This window comes from Scyliorhinus torazame, chromosome 4 (genome assembly GCF_047496885.1).
Source record: "Scyliorhinus torazame isolate Kashiwa2021f chromosome 4, sScyTor2.1, whole genome shotgun sequence".
Classification (NCBI taxonomy): domain Eukaryota; kingdom Metazoa; phylum Chordata; class Chondrichthyes; order Carcharhiniformes; family Scyliorhinidae; genus Scyliorhinus; species Scyliorhinus torazame.
In genome coordinates, this window is record NC_092710.1 from 133,132,699 (window position 1) to 133,149,394 (window position 16,696).

At 46.6% G+C, this 16,696-nt stretch overlaps 1 protein-coding gene across 5 annotated transcripts in view; it reads right to left on the reverse strand.

Moving 5' to 3' along the window:
- Positions 1-16,696, reverse strand: part of arhgef10 (Rho guanine nucleotide exchange factor (GEF) 10) — a 445,239-nt gene that overhangs the window by 124,429 nt on the left and 304,114 nt on the right. For all 5 annotated transcript variants that reach the window (XM_072498626.1, XM_072498623.1, XM_072498625.1 and 2 more), the window contains 2 exons: positions 12,376-12,599; positions 8,653-8,810 (listed from right to left, as the gene is read on the reverse strand). In XM_072498626.1, the coding sequence (XP_072354727.1) occupies positions 8,653-8,810; positions 12,376-12,599 (382 nt within the window). The remainder of the gene's footprint in view (positions 1-8,652; positions 8,811-12,375; positions 12,600-16,696) is intronic.

Here is a 16,696-nt window from a genome sequence, read left to right on the forward strand (position 1 = left end):
GGGGATAAGGATGTCAGGCAGGCTTTCAGGGAGCTAGGATGGAAGCTCAGAACTAGAACAAACAGAGTTGTTATCTCTGGGCTGTTGCCCGTGCCACGTGATAGTGAGATGAGGAATAGGGAAAGAGAGCAATTAAACACGTGGCTACAGGGATGGTGCAGGCGGGAGGGATTCAGATTTCTGGACAACTGGGGCTCTTTCTGGGGAAGGTGGGACCTGTACAGACAGGATGGTCTACATCTGAACCTGAGGGGCACAAATATCCTGGGGGGGAGATTTGTTAGTGCTCTTTGGGGGGGTTTAAACTAATGCAGCAGGGGCATGGGAACCTGGATTGTAGTTTTAGGGTAAGGGAGAATGAGAGTATAGAGGTCAGGAGCTCAGATTTGACGTCGCAGGAGGGGGCCAGTGTTCAGGTAGGTGGTTTGACGTGTGTCTACTTCAATGCCAGGAGTATACGAAATAAGGTAGGGGAACTGGCAGCATGGGTTGGTACCTGGGACTTCGATGTTGTTGCCATTTCGGAGACATGGATAGAGCAGGGACAGGAATGGATGTTGCAGGTTCCGGGGTTTAGGTGTTTTAGTAAGCTCAGAGAAGGAGGCAAAAGAGGGGGAGGTGTGGCGCTGCTAGTCAAGAGCAGTATTACGGTGGCTGAGAGGATGCTAGATGGGGACTCATCTTCCGAGGTAGTATGGGCTGAGGTTAGAAACATGAAAGGAGAGGTCACACTGTTGGGAGTCTTTTATAGGCCTCCAAATAGTTCTAGGGATGTCGAGGAAAGGATGGCGAGGATGATCCTGGATAAGAGCGAAAATAACAGGGTAGTTATTATGGGAGACTTTAACTTTCCAAATATTGACTGGAAAAGATATAGTTCGAGTACATTAGATGGGTCGTTTTTTGTACAGTGTGTGCAGGAGGGTTTCCTCACACAGTTTGTTGACAGGCCAACAAGAGGCGAGGTCACGTTGGATTTGGTTTTGGGTAATGAACCAGGCCAGCTGTTGGATTTGGAGGTAGGAGAGCACTTTGGGGACAGTGACCACAATTCGGTGACGTTTACGTAAATGATGGAAAGGGATAAGTATACACCGCAGGGCAAGAGTTATAGCTGGGGGAAGGGCAATTATGATGCCATTAGACGTGACTTGGGGGGGATAAGGTGGAGACGTAGGCTGCAAGTGTTGGGCACACTGGATAAGTGGAGCTTGTTCAAGGATCAGCTACTGCATGTTCTTGATAAGTATGTACCGGTCAGGCAGGGAGGAAGGCGCCGAGCGAGGGAACCGTGGTTTACCAAAGAAGTGGAATCTCTTGTTAAGAGGAAGAAGGAGGCCTATGTGAAGATGAGGTGTGAAGTTTCAGTTGGGGCGATGGATAGCTACAAGGTAGCGAGGAAGGATCTAAAGAGAGAGCTAAGACGAGCAAGGAGGGGACATGAGAAGTATTTGGCAGGAAGGATCAAGGAAAACCCAAAAGCTTTCTATAGGTATGTCAGGAATAAGCGAATGACTAGGGAAAGAGTAGGACCAGTCAAGGACAGGGATGGGAAGTTGTGTGTGGAGTCTGAAGAGATAGGCGAGATACTAAATGAATATCTTTCGTCAGTATTCGCTCAGGAAAAAGATAATGTTGTGGAGGAGAATGCTGAGCCCCAGGCTAATAGATTAGATGGCATTGAGGTACGTAGGGAAGAGGTGTTGGCAATTCTGGACAGGCTGAAAATAGATAAGTCCCCGGGACCTGATGGGATTTATCCTAGGATTCTCTGGGAGGCCAGGGAAGAGATTGCTGGACCTTTGGCTTTGATTTTTATGTCATCATTGGCTACAGGAATAGTGCCAGAGGACTGGAGGATAGCAAATGTGGTCCCTTTGTTCAAAAAGGGGAGCAGAGACAACCACGGCAACTATAGACCGGTGAGCCTCACGTCTGTAGTGGGTAAAGTCTTGGAGGGGAGTATAAGAGACAAGTTTTATAATCATCTAGATAGGAATAATATGATCAGGGATAGTCAGCATGGCTTTGTGAAGGGTAGGTCATGCCTCACAAACCTTATTGAGTTCTTTGAGAAGGTGACTGAACAGGTAGACGAGGGTAGAGCAGTTGATGTGGTGTATATGGATTTCAGCAAAGCGTTTGATAAGGTTACCCACGGTAGGCTATTGCAGAAAATACGGAGGCTGGGGATTGAGGGTGATTTAGAGATGTGGATCAGAAATTGGCTAGCTGAAAGAAGACAGAGCGTGGTGGTTGATGGGAAATGTTCAGAATGGAGTTCAGTCACAAGTGGAGTACCACAAGGATCTGTTCTGGGGCCGTTGCTGTTTGTCATTTTTATCAATGACCTAGAGGAAGGCGCAGAAGGGTGGGTGAGTAAATTTGCAGACGATACTAAAGTCGGTGGTGTTGTCGATAGTGTGGAAGGATGTAGCAGGTTACAGAGGGATATAGATAAGCTGCAGAGCTGGGCTGAGAGGTGGCAAATGGAGTTTAATGTAGAGAAGTGTGAGGTGATTCACTTTGGAAGGAATAACAGGAATGCGGAATATTTGGCTAATGGTAAAGTTCTTGAAAGTGTGGATGAGCAGAGGGATCTAGGTGTCCATGTACATAGATCCCTGAAAGTTGCCACCCAGGTTGATAGGGTTGTGAAGAAGGCCTATGGAGTGTTGGCCTTTATTGATAGAGGGATTGAGTCGGGAGGTCATGTTGCAGCTGTACAGAACTCTGGTACGGCCGCATTTGGAGTATTGCGTACAGTTCTGGTCACCGCATTATAGGAAGGACATGGAGGCTTTGGAGCGGGTGCAGAGGAGATTTACCAGGATGTTGCCTGGTATGGAGGGAAAATCTTATGAGGAAAGGCTGATGGACTTGAGGTTGTTTTCGTTGGAGAGAAGAAGGTTAAGAGGAGACTTAATAGAGGCATACAAAATGATCAGGGGGTTGGATAGGGTGGACAGTGAGAGCCTTCTCCCGCGGATGGAAATGGCTGGCACGAGGGGACATAACTTTAAACTGAGGGGTAATAGATATAGGACAGAGGTCAGAGGTAGGTTCTTTACGCAAAGAGTAGTGAGGCCGTGGAATGCCCTACCTGCTACAGTAGTGAACTCGCCAACATTGAGGGCATTTAAAAGTTTATTGGATAAACATATGGATGATAATGGCATAGTGTAGGTTAGATGGCTTTTGTTTCGGTGCAACATCGTGGGCCGAAGGGCCTGTACTGCGCTGTATTGTTCTATGTTCTATAGCACACTCTGCCTTCCACAGAACTAGGGCGAGTTACAGGTGCTGCTATTAACCATCAAATGTTGCAGATCTAAAGATGGTTAGAAGACTTCCAGTCCAGGGCTGTAAAGTTGACTTTTGAAGCACTTTAAAACAGTAAATAACTAAAGCGACGACAGTATATTTAAACCATTGCTTGCGTTGTTGAATGTTCCTCGCCAATTGTTCTCTGGAAACAATCAAGTGCACTCATAAAACAAACAGCTGCAGTGTCAGAACGTAGTTTGCTATTATTTTGGATGTGATGCTTCAATCTAATTTATCAAATGTTTGATTGGGCTTCTGCCATGGTTGATTTCAGAACGTGTAGAATGAAACGTTGTCACGTCCTGCAGAAAAAATTGCACACTTATTCATGTTCTCAGATTGAGTTAAATTCTGTAATGTTTTCAAGTTGCCACCCAACGAAATCTGGAACAGATGGGGCGGGATTCTCCGAACCCCCGCCGGGTCGGACAATCCCGTCCCGCCGCTGGCTTCCGTATTCTCCGGCGCCTGTTTTCGGGCGGGGATCATGCCACACCGGTCGGGGGCCTTTGGCAGCAGTCCTCGGGGGGGCACGGGGGATCCGACCCCCGGGGGGGTGGGGGAGGGGGGGCCCACGGTGGCCTGGCCCACAATCGGGGCCCACCCACTCCTTCTGACCGCGTCGGCCCCTGTAGGGCTCCGGTGTGGAGAAGACACACCCCTGCGCATGCGGCAGAATACGCCGGCTGGTCTGCGCATGCGCTAAACCACGCCGGTGGTTCTGCGCATGCGCTAACTCGCGCAGTCCCTTTGGCGCCGGCTGGCACGGCGCCAACCCCTCCGCCGCTGCCTAGCCCCTGGAAGTGCGGAGAATTCCACAACTTCCGGCCGGTCCGACGCTGGAATGGTTCGCACCGTTTTTTACGCCGGAGTCAGGCCATCACGCCGGAATGGGAGAATCCCGCCTATAGTTTGTGAAGAAATTTCTTTCAAGCAACAATGAGTAGAATAAACAGGTATGAGAAGTACAAACGTTGAGGGAATTCTGCGCCAAACCTCTTCTCCCAGATGCCCACTGATCAGTAGTTTAAAAGAGTAAAATTATCGGACCAAACTAGGGATAGATATACATCAACTATCTTCCTTAAACAAGATACCACTGCTTCTGTACTCCAATGAGATTTGGCAAAGTTGGAAATAGGATGCGGGATTCAGGTTAACAATCTGACTCTCGAAAGCACTGAAGGCAAGAAATGGAAGAGTTCTGGTTAGGAGTGATCTGTGTACCACCTTTAGCTGTGTTAGGCTTAGTCCTGCGCATGTGCAGGTGGAGTTTGCCCTGTTCAGTACTTTCCTCCAGAATCCCCACCCTATTTCTATGCCTCGTTTTTCCTCCCATGTTTCCCTCGTCTTGTCCATCGGGGAGCATGCCTCCCCTAACAGTTGCCCACAAGTCCCCGCAGTCCTGCAGACTGCCCGACCTGTTGGAATTTCTCCAACTGGTGAAAATCAAATTGGGGGGGGGGGGGGGGGGGGGGGGAAGAAGGGAAAAGGTGGGGGGGGGGGCACAGCCGAGCCACAGATCGCAAAGGAAACGGAAGGGGGGGCAGAACGGGAGGGGAGTGGAAGCGGGGGCAGAAGCACATAAAAAAAAACTATGGACACAAGGGGTGTTGCAGAGGGGACAGGTCCAAGGGCAAATGGACAACTGGAGGGAGCAGCAATACAAAGAACAAAGAATAATACAGCACAGGAACAGGCCCTTCGGCCCTCCAAGCCTGTACCGGTCATGATGCCAACATTTGCCCAAACCCTCAGCACTTCCTTGTGTCATATCCCTCTATTCCCATCCTATCCATGTGTTTGTCAAGATGCCTTTTGAATACCGTTAACATATCTGCTTCCACAACCTCCCCTGGCAACGCGTTCCAGGCACTCACCGCCCTCTGCGTAAAATATCTGCCTCACACATCTCCTCTAAACTTTGCTCCATGGACCTTAAACCTATGCCCCCTGGTGACTGACCCTTCCACCTTGGGAAAGAGTAACAGGGTTGTTGTGGTAGGGGAATTTAATTTCCCCTATATTGACTGGGACTCACTTCGTGCTTGGGGTTTGGGTGGGGCAGAGTTTGTAAGATGTATCCAGGAAGCCTTCTTGATGCAATATGTAGATAGTCCAACTAGGGAAGGGGCAGTACTGGATCTGGTATTGGGGAATGAGCCTGGACAGGTGGTTGAGGTTTCAGTAGGGTAACATTTTGGGAGTAATACGTGAGGAAATACATGCAAGGGCCAACACGAGGCAGGGCAACTGAGGCAGGTCGGCTAAATGGGACCCACAGCCACAGGAGGGGGGCAAGACATGTAGCTGTAAATATGTATAGTAATCCTTGTTTGTTTGTGTTTTGTTTCCCTCGCTCTTTGGTCCATCTCTCTTTTGTAATTTAATTCCTCCTTGTTGTTTTGTTTGACATTATGCATGGTTATGACACTTGTAATGTAACATACAGATTGAAATGTGAACATAAAAAATGTGAAAACTAATAAATACATTTATTTTAAAAAAAAGAAGAAATGTAAGAGTGCATCCAGAGATAACTCCAGCCTGATGTAAAGCCAAATTTCACAGATAGCCCAACACCTTGCCTGGAAACATATTCGATTTTAAATGTTAGTGTTAAGAAATGCTTCCTGCCTGTTCTCCCCTAATGTTAATACAACCGACTAGCTAGCAAGTACAATAGCTCTTTGTCACTGGAGAAGAAACTAACGCGCAGCCAATAGTGTAACTCTGTTCTGGCAGCTGTTCAAAACACTCGCTGACACCTGACCGAGACCAGTAACTGCGACATAGAAGCCCATTAAAAGGTTGGGACTTTGAACCACATGTTTGAATAATGGTAACGACACTTGGCTGAACAGAAAATTCCTTCAACTAATATTAACTGGTTCAATTGCTGCTAATGGGACCACAAGTTTGCTCACCATGAACGCAGGAAGGAACATTAGTTTAGACAGTCTTAACGTGGTCTTCAGTAATTAGTAGTCTTAGCACAAAATTGCCATAATTTATGACTAATTGGTATTATTAAGCAGTTTCACCCTTGAGCAGCAGAACATTTAGCGGTATGAGTAGGAAGAGGCAAAGGGAGGTATAGAAGTGCAATGCGAAATACTGAAAGGTCAAGGGTCAAGCTTCAGCTGCCAATCTTCAGACCAGTACAAAGAATCAAGAGGCCATACATTACAAAGTGAAATATTAAAACCCTTCCCCCATCAACCACCCACTCTTTCAAGCAAAAGACAATGGGCGCATACATTGACTTCTTCCAGGACAGTTAAGTCAGCGGGGGGAGGGGTTAGGATTAACAAGAAAAAGTGGAGGCAGGGAGGGTGGGGGGGGGGGGGTGGGGGGGGTTTACATGGCGCCTCGATCTCCGAGGCCCCTGAAACAATCCCTGACCTCTCCCCCAAGACCGGACGCACTCTGGGAGAGTCACCTGGGCACCACCCTGCACAAAGGGCATGCGTCTGGGGGCCTCCGATTCCCTGGGAGACTCCCACGAGTGCCGTTCCGTCTGGTCCCCGTGTGTGGGGACCAATGCGGAACATCGCTCTTCCGAGGTCTCTGAGGCAAAAGGGTTGAATCCCTCACGTACCTCGGGAATCTGCACAATAAAGTGAGGCTTACTGCCTCACTCTAATATGCAGATTTACCAAAATGTGATCCCGCCCTTGTGGATGGGATTTACATCACAAAGTCTCAAATTCACAATGGATCTTGCGAGACATGGCAAGTCGGTTAGATCACAGGAGCGGGGTCTCCGGTCTTTCAACGGCCATGCTGCACCGGGGCAAGCTGCTTTTCCGGTGCAATGTGGCCATAGGATCGCACCCAACATAGGAGTTAACAAGGAATGAGGAAAATATTTTGGCTTCATGGAACTTTATCTGTGAGTACATGTTTAATATGGACCCTCCTTTCTTCAAGTGTGAGAAGGCCATTAAGTTTTTCTGATTTTCTGAAATTGCTGGCGAAGAAATGGACCCTAGCTATTGTTGTGATTTGGGATACAGTGCAGGAAGGGTATTGGAAACAATAACAGTAACTGGAGAAGGGAACTGGATAAATACTAAAAAGGGAGCATTTATAGAACGATGGGAAAAGAGCATGAGATTGGGACGAATTGGATAGCTCTTTCAAAAGAACCTGTACAGGAACAATGGGCCAAATAGCCTTCTTCTGTGCTGTGCAATGCAATGATACTATGGTACAAAGTGAACTTGGGGTGTTGTGCTTTATACAAGCCTTGATTTGAATTCAGCTCTATTTGCAGATTCCTCTATTTGATAGATGCCGAGTGGGTGGAACCACCACCAGGGAATCAGTGCTCACTCCACGTGGGGGAAAGAAGCTGTGTTTAATCATAGGCCTCAGGGCCTGCAGCAGTGAAAATTCCAGGTGTTTGTTATTTTGTGGTTTGCTGCTGAAATAAAATCCAAGTGGTTTCCACAATCTGCTGGGTAACTGGGGGAAGGTGGTTGGGGGAAGTGATGGCATGATCTCCTCAGCCTACTGTTCCGGAAATTAGGTCCTAACTGGAGGGAATACTGGCTCCACCACTCTCAGCATTCCAATTTTCCATTAAAAATAATATAGTAAGAGCAAAGGAGACTTTGTCTGGTTTGTAACCTATCTAATTAAATTACCAGAATAAAGTTGCAATATTTATTGTAATTGCTTTAATCATTAAAAAAACCTTCCGGTCAATCCATGTATTTCTTCAGCAAAAGCTTCACTTCCAAATTGCTCTGTGACTGGCTGAATCACAGATATGGAATTTTCATCAAAAATAAAATAAAATCTAATTTTAGCTAATGTTTCCGGCACCTTTTAAAACAAGTGGACACTCAAAATTTTCAACTTTGTGTACATGAAATATCAGCAACTATTATTAAATAAAAATTACATTCTTTGTGTAGGTATGTGTAAAATCATGGAAGAATATGTTTATTTTATTTCTGAGGACCAACCACGGGGTCTACTTGATTCAGTATAGATGTAGACATTTAATAATAAAGAAATCCCGAGAGTTCATATAAATGGATTATGCCTGCTGAGTAAAAGGCTATACATTTCAACCCACATTCAAATCTTAATTATCCAACTAACTTTTAAAAATAAATCTAGGTGAATTATGGGAAGATCAAGGGGAAGATCTACTCTGTGTCCTGCTGCATTTCTATGTTTACGAAACATGTTACCGAGGACAAAAACTGAAACAGGAAAAAGTAGCTTACGTTTCCAGATTAAAAGATTCAAGAAAATGGTCGCAAGTAAATCTCGGGAGCGGTGTATAACAAACAGATGACATTGACCCACCTTCTGCCTTGGTATAGATGGCAATATTTCCATTGACAAGTCCAGCATACAGGCACCGTAACTTGTATCCCAGGCTCACCACTGTGGATTTATCTGGAGCAAAGAAATGCTGCAACCGCACTTTTTTCGAAGATTGATTGCTCTTGTACACGGAAATGCTGCAGGAGGATTAAAAAGAAGGAAGAATGTTCCAATCACAGTCAGATGTAATACAATGCTATAAAAACACGGGCATCTAATTAAATGTTTGACCCCAGTTTTATTCAGTGGAACTCGTGTGCGTAGCTCTTCACTTTGTGCGATAGTGTAAAACAGGTGATAACAAATCAGCAGCCCATCACACCTGATTTTGTCTGCATTGAAATGAATGGAAAATAAAAATGGGAGAAATTTAAAATAGGCTGCTGACTCCATCAACTAATTTGCACTATCTTGCAACGTCAAGATTTTCCCCATGCTGTCTACATTGGTTTCCATTCACATGCTGTGCTCCTTTTACAGTTGATCTTCTTAGAACCAGAATGTGTCTGTCAGGGCAAGGGAATTCATAAAATAATTTTACTTTTCTCCCTGATGTATGTCGGAATGTTTTGCATTTTCATACACTTCACTAATGCCACTTTAAGCGTTGTTGACAAAAATGGAGACTTTTCAAATTGCACAAGCTGCAATCCAACGTCATTATGCAGCCTAACCAATTAACAAGCTATTGAGCTTGTTATGGACCCAGTTCTATGTCATTTTCATTTGTCCACTTACACCTCTCCGGCGTCGGACGAGTAAAGGTTTTGCAAAAGTTTACAGCAGGTATGAGGAGACAGTATAAAGGGGAAGGTAATGGCCGTCCTACCATGGCTGCATGTATCAGTAGAGTCTACTGGTGAAGGTGGCAGCATTTGTATCTTTTGCTGCAGGTGAAGTTCAATGTATGCTGTTGCAAACAAAAATCAAATATTTTGGTGTCAGCGGGGGAAGGGGTGGGGGGTTCCCCACAGGTATGAAGTAACTACCTGGAGAAACATTGTCTGTGACTAAAGTGGAACTGTGTTTCAGTGACTTGTGCCTTGATGGCCACGTGAACTGGATGCTGTGAATAATAAAATCCTGGAGTCAATTAGGGGATAATCACTGTTGGGAATGGGAATCTCTGTTGGGAAATACATAATACCTCCCCTTGAGAGAAAGCTAGGATACCAAACTCGGAAGATAGTGACACGGCATGGACGGCTTTCCTTCTCAGTTTTATTTATTATAATTTTTTTCAAACTTTGTGTGTTATCTGGTAGATTCACCATCTGTTCAGTTGTAATTTGTTGCTGTTTTATGATTGACATTTGAGCTCATTATTCTAGTGTGATATGTTTGGGGTTTAACTGCTCACTAGATGCAATACTGATAGTATATTCACATGAGACTGCAGCTTTTCATTACACATTATGACATGCATATTTAGAATAAAGTATATGAATTAAAATTTGAATAAGTTCTATTCAGGTAATATTTAACAGCAAGCATTTGTATACACACTATGCAATAGTGTCATGCATTCTTTAATCTTAATTCTATGAAATCCTGGCCGGGATTCTCTGAAAACGCGGCTAAGTGTTGACGGCGGCATAAACACCGGAGTGTTTCAAGACGGCGTCAACAGGCCTCTTGGCCCAGCGATTCTGTTGCCCACAGGGGCCAGCAGGGCGCTGGAGTGCTCGGTGCTGCTCCAGCTGCCGTACGTGGTCTTGCACTGCTCGCCGTGGGTCCACATATGCGCGCGGCGGCCGCATGCGCGTGGCGCTGTGCAACGTGGCAGAGCCACACAACGGGCTGGCGCGGAAGAAGGTAAGCCCCCCACGGATCACGTGCACCTGCCGATCAGTGGCCCCGATCGCGGGCCTGGCCGTCGTGAAGGATCCCACGGAGTCTGAACCCTCCCCCCCCCAACCAGTTCAGCCACCATGGCCGCGGGTCCGAGCTCCCAGGGTGGAATCATGTTAGAACCATGCCGGCGGGAACTCGGCTGTCAACCGCAGAGAATCGCCGCAGGGGTCGCTTCCATTGGCCCCCGATCGGTGCCATGTCGGAGAATCGCGACCCACCATCGGACCGGTGTCGGAGGCTGTCTCGCGTCATCTCCGATTCTCCGAACCATTGCGGGCTCGGAGAATCCTGGCTCCTGGCTTTATAATTTTCCATTAATTCACGACAGAAGATGAAAATTCAACATTTAGCTTGTAAAAAAGTGTTACATGGAAACAATGAAAAATGCTGCAAAATGTGAGTGGGGCTTAAACAAAAAAAAAGTTCCTTAAACTGAAAGTAGAAATATTTGGTTGGAAAATCAGCCACTCTAGAGTATGTGAATATATCACCCGACCACTAAATGGTATCCATGGTCTCACATATTTACAACAAACTATGTCAAAGAGCTTCGGATGAATTGGAAAGGATCTAGTCAAAACAAGGCTCCAGTGTCCAAGGACTGTTTGTACAAAAGCCTTTTGTGTCATAGTTTGGAGTTCTCAGGTTACTTTGGCTGAGAATATTTCAATTTTGGTTAAAGGCACATGACTGCAGGACTTAAACACTGCAGCAAACAAAGCTGGGACAAGATATTACCATCGCAAAGGTACGCCAATCTGTGATTACACCTCTTTAGGGTCAGAAGATCATGTACTATTGTTAAAATAAATTAACACATATGGTTATTCTGTTGTTATGTAGCAAGGGTTTAAGAAATGTCCCCCATCATCAACCCCCCCTCCCCCCTCCCCCCCCCCCCCCCCCCAGGCTATACAGTCAAAACCATAGGGAAGCTAACCTGCTCTAGGACATAGAACATAGAACATACAGTGCAGAAGGAATTCTCCAGTCCTTGCTATTCAATTTTCCCGCCAGCAGCTCACCCCGCCAACGGGTTTCGAGACAGCATGGGGTGATTACAATGGGAAATCCCATTGACAGTCCTGCCACCAGTGAATGGCGCGTTGCCGAGAGACACGCGGCTGAGGGGCCGGAGAATCCAGCCCAATATATCAGTGGCCCACTGGTTGGAAGCATGGGACGGTAGCCCAGGGACAGTTCTTATTATTAACCGATCTTCCAGTTAGAAAGTGCACTGGGCAGAAAGTTTCCAAAATTGCTGCAGCTAAGATTAGTTCCTCAACAACTTAAGAGTTATAACTTGCTCCTCTAGCACACTGGCATAGAATGCTGGTGAGAAACAAAATATTTAAACTGATAAGTGTTTGATTAATCACAATTAGACTAATGCTAGGTTAGGGCTGGGCAATAAATGCTGGCCTTGCCAGGGGTATTCACATTCCATCAAGGAATTAAAAAGAATTTGTATGTATTATTGTGAGGCACTCATCCTTTCCCTCTCATCTCTGTAAATGGCAGGCAGGTACATTTTGGTTGTATTTTGATTGGGAAAAACATGGGTAAATGACAATATTAATTAATAGCTTTGGTTTTAAATATCTACAGGCTACTGGATGATTTTCTTATCTTTCGAAAGCGGAAACCATATTGATATTCCTTGCAGAGAAAGTGATGCTAGCGGATGAATCTGCTTTCACGAGGAATCCATAATTTTGTCATTTATATTCAGCTTGTTGTACTAAACCAAGAAAAAACAGCAGCAGCAGCCAAGTGTATCCTGCCTATTGTACATTTGATCGATTTTATATTTAATCACTGTCTATTCTTTTTCATTGCATATCTCACCTCCCTTCCTCCATGCCAAGACAGATGGTTGGGGTTTCAATGGCCTTTGTAGTTGTAGATTCGGAGTCAGGAAAGACATCAGAGTCTTCTGGTTTGTCATCATCTGGGACGTACGTCATTGCCAGTATACGAGACTCAACATTGAAACATTCAATAACTTTAGGATTGGAATTATGAAGTGTGACTATGGTGATCTGTCCCATTTGATTGGTGCAACTTCCAATCTGCTCATTAAAAGTGGAGAATAAGGCATTCGTAAATCTGACAATCTTCATAGTCTTATTTACAAAGCATTGCAACAAAAAAACAGCAGCAAGTCAGTGGAATAAAAGAACACGACCAAAGCTCCACAGAACATCCAACAGGAGTTAAGAAAGGCAGGAACAAGACATTACTGCCAATCTTGATGCAACTGAGATTACAGGAAATTGAACAATCTGTAAACTAGATTTTTTGATACTTGAGTGCTTTCTGAAATATTCAATAATTTTTAGCTTTAAGTTGTTAAGAGTTGTCTGCAATGATTGGCCGAATCAGATTAATGCAAATTCCAATAAACTTGTTAAACAGCTTGAAAAAAAGGAGAGCAATTTGTCAATAGCGCCCTTTTAATCACTTGCTTTACTTGCATTGTTGAATATCAATAGAAAATATTTGAATTTGCTACATGCTTGAATTCTCTACACGCTTGCACAATGCATGGCACAACATGAAACCAAAGGAGAGGAAAATATCAGCTACTTCATCGTGCCAAACTGTCACAGTGTAATTTCTGAACACAATGGTCTTCATCTACCTCATCTCTCCAAATTGGCCTTGCCAATCCTAGGAGAAAAGACGACTTGGGACCGAGAAGAGAAAAGAAACGTCTGGGGAATATCTGGTCAATCAAACAAGTGCCGGGAGGCTTGGTTATCTGGAAACACATCCCAGGGGACCCATCTATATGAATAGTGGGATAATATTAAATACAAAGTTTGGTGCGATTGCAGAAAGTGTAGTTGATATGGTTGGTGAGCTGCATGTGAGGGAGTATGTCACGGTGAGATCTAGCTCAGAAAAAGGTGGTGGGGTGGAGTTGGATGGCTAACATTCCTGAGTGCATGCCATTCAGCAAAGAGAAGGAAGGGATTAAAAAAGGAGGAGCAGTAGTTTTGATCAAGGAGGATACAATGCAAGAAAGAGAGAGGGCATGATTCAATCAAAAAAATTCTAAGGGTGCAATTCAGCGGACAAAGGTTAAGTCCGCTTTTGGGCACTTAAGGTGGGGTGTTTCGTGTCGGTGAGATCGTGGCCTGTATTCAACGACTCCTAGTGTCAAAAATGAGTCTCCACGCAAATCTCAGCATTCTTGGCTCCCTTCTCGTCTGATTTGTATGACTCACGGCTTAGCGTCTCACCGCGAACAAGGGGGAGCTGCTTTTGAATGCTCCCTCACCACTATCTCCCAGTCAATAAAAAAGCATGGCAACGCGCAAACCTGCTCCTCGCTTTGTGGATGCCGACCTGATCAGGCTTCTCGATGTGGATGAGAGGTGGGGCACCTGTTGCCCAAGGGAGTCAAAGAACCAGCAGCAGAGTCAGCAATGCTGCCTGGGAGGAAATGGCAGTTGCTGTCAGCACTGGCAGTATGACCAGGAGGACTGAAGCCCAACTTGGAGAAGTCGAACGATCTCTAATGAGTTGCAAGTGTAAGTTATCACCTCTCTCCTGATATCAATTCTGTCTGTCATCCCTCAAATGTCCAAATCCCTCTCCTTCCCCCAATTCACTGGCTGATATCTCACACCCTCCCCACATATGATCTTCAAGCTTGTTCCTCAGAACTCCCTGGCACCCACCAGCACAATCCCTTCATGTCTTGGTGCCATGCCCACACATGCCACCTGCTATAGACCCCCCTGACTCATCAAGCGTGCGGCTCACAATTCCCTCTCTTTGTCCCCGCAGGAGAAGATAGCCCATAATAAGAGGGAAAGGACGAAGATGGTGGGAGGAGCCCCAGAGATGCGAGTCCTCACCCTCTATGAGGAACGGGCCCAGGAGATCACGGGGTTGCCCCAGGAGAGAGCAGTGACCGTCAGCGAGGTTGGAGTGCAGCAGAGAGGTGAGGACGTACTACTGCCCCTTCACCCAGATGACTTGTCTCAAGTGACTTGTTGATCTCTCACAAAATTATTCTTTCCTCCCACTGACTACACGTCCATTGACTTGCAGGATCACCATCTGATGAGGCTGGGCCATTCGGCGATGTTCCGCCGTTCCCCCGCCGACACCCAAGAGACCATCTCGGAGAACTCGATGGATAACACAGGTAATGCGTCACATCTATCACCCGCAGCTTCCAACAGTGCATAGACACACACTTCGATGGGCGACATTAGTGGACAGGGTTCGGGTGAGCACCACACAGTTGCTGATGCACATAGGTGGAAGCAGGAACTTCCAAGGCAGACAGCAGTGGAGGGGGGAGGTGATGAGCTGACGGACGAAGCCTTGTCCTAGGAGAATCTGGAGACGATGAGGCCTCCCTGATCTTCCTCACATGTAAGACCATAAGCCCTAGGAGCAGAATTAGGTTATTCAGCCCATCAAGTCTGCTCCGTTACTCAATCATGGCTGATATGTTTCTCATCCCCATTCTCCTGCCTTCTCCCCATAACCCCTGATCCCCTATTAATCAAGAACCTATCTGTCTCTGTCTTACAGACACTCAGTGACTTGGCCTCCACAGCCTTCTACGGCAAAGAGTTCCAAGATTCACCACCCTCTGGCTGAAGAAATTCCTCCTCATCTCAGTTTTAAACGATCGTTCCTTCAGTCTGAGACTGTGGCACCGGGTTCTAGTTCTTTGTACCAGTGGAAACATCCTCTAAACGTCCATTCTATCTACACTTTATCTATCTTGGATCCTCGCCACAGCCTAACCTCCAATCTCCAGCTCCTCCTTAGGCTCATCCTCTAGCCCCCCCTGGTCCGCGTCCTCCTCCTCAGATGACACCGCATGTCCCTCCATCTCCTCCTCCAGCATGCCATATCCTCAGCGATTGTCCTGTGTCCCTGACGAGCCAACCCGTAATCCTGGGATGGTCCTCAAAGCCACTGGAATCTCCCAGTGCCCCATGTGTAGCTGCCATAGGATGTAGCTGTCATGTACGCTCCCATGGCAGCGGGCACACACGTGCATGATTTTGAGGTGGTGGTCGCACACAATCTGAACATTCAAGGAGTGGAACCCCTTCCGGTTAATATAAGGAACTCCCTGATCCCCCGGTGCTTGTAGCGTGACATGCATGCCTTCAATTGCCTTCTGGACCTGAGGCATCCCAGCAATGGCAGCACATTCTGCAGCCCGGGCATGTTGGTGAGCTTGGTCAAACTCAAAGGTGATGTAGTCTGATGCCCAGGAGTACAGAGAATCCGTCACCTCCTGGTGACTGTGATATGCCACATAGGTCCCTGCTCAAGCCCTAGAATGACCCAGTGGCATAGAGGTTTACGGCTACAGTGACCTTCATGGTGAGATGGATTCTTCTGTGGCATATGCTGTCCTTCAGCTCATGGAATGGCCAACAATGGCTGTACACTTTGTTCAGTCACTGGCTTCCCCTTTCTGGCTCCCTTTTCAGCCTGATTGTGGCCAGGACTTCAGTATGTGCAGAGGTCCCCTGGCTGAGTTGGCATTGCTGCCTTCTACATGTCTGCCCACCTCAGCAGCAACATTGTTTTATCTGGAAGGAATTGGAGAAGGGGAGAGACCAACAATCAGTTAGGACTTCCAAATCACCCAAGCCATTTACTATGACTGTCCTGCCGTCTCTCAGAGTGGAATCCAGTGAGCCAGTTGTGCTGGAAAACCTTGCTCTACGCACTCACTCCCCGCCACATCAGGAGCCACTAAAATCTAGACTGCAGACCTCTGCTAGGAACATTAGCTGCCCTCTACTCATCCAGATACTTACCCTTTGACCGCGAAAGGATCCTCAGTGGTGAATCCTGCTCTTTAGTGTTTGATCGTTGGCAGCAGCCTCTATGGTACTGATGCTCCTAGAGTACAGGCACACTGTTGGTGAGCAACACAAGTGGATAGCACTGCGGCAGGGTCCCAGGTTCGATCCCCGCTGGGTCACTGTCTGTGCGGAGTCTGCCCGTGTCTGCGTGGGTTTCCTCCGGGTGCTCCGGTTTCCTCTCACAGTCCAAAGGCGTGCAGGTTAGGTGGATTGGCCATGATAAATCGCCCTTAGTGACCAAAAAGGGGAGGAGGAGTTATTGGGTTACAGGGATAGGGTGGAAGTGAGGGCATAAGTGGGTCGGTTCAGAC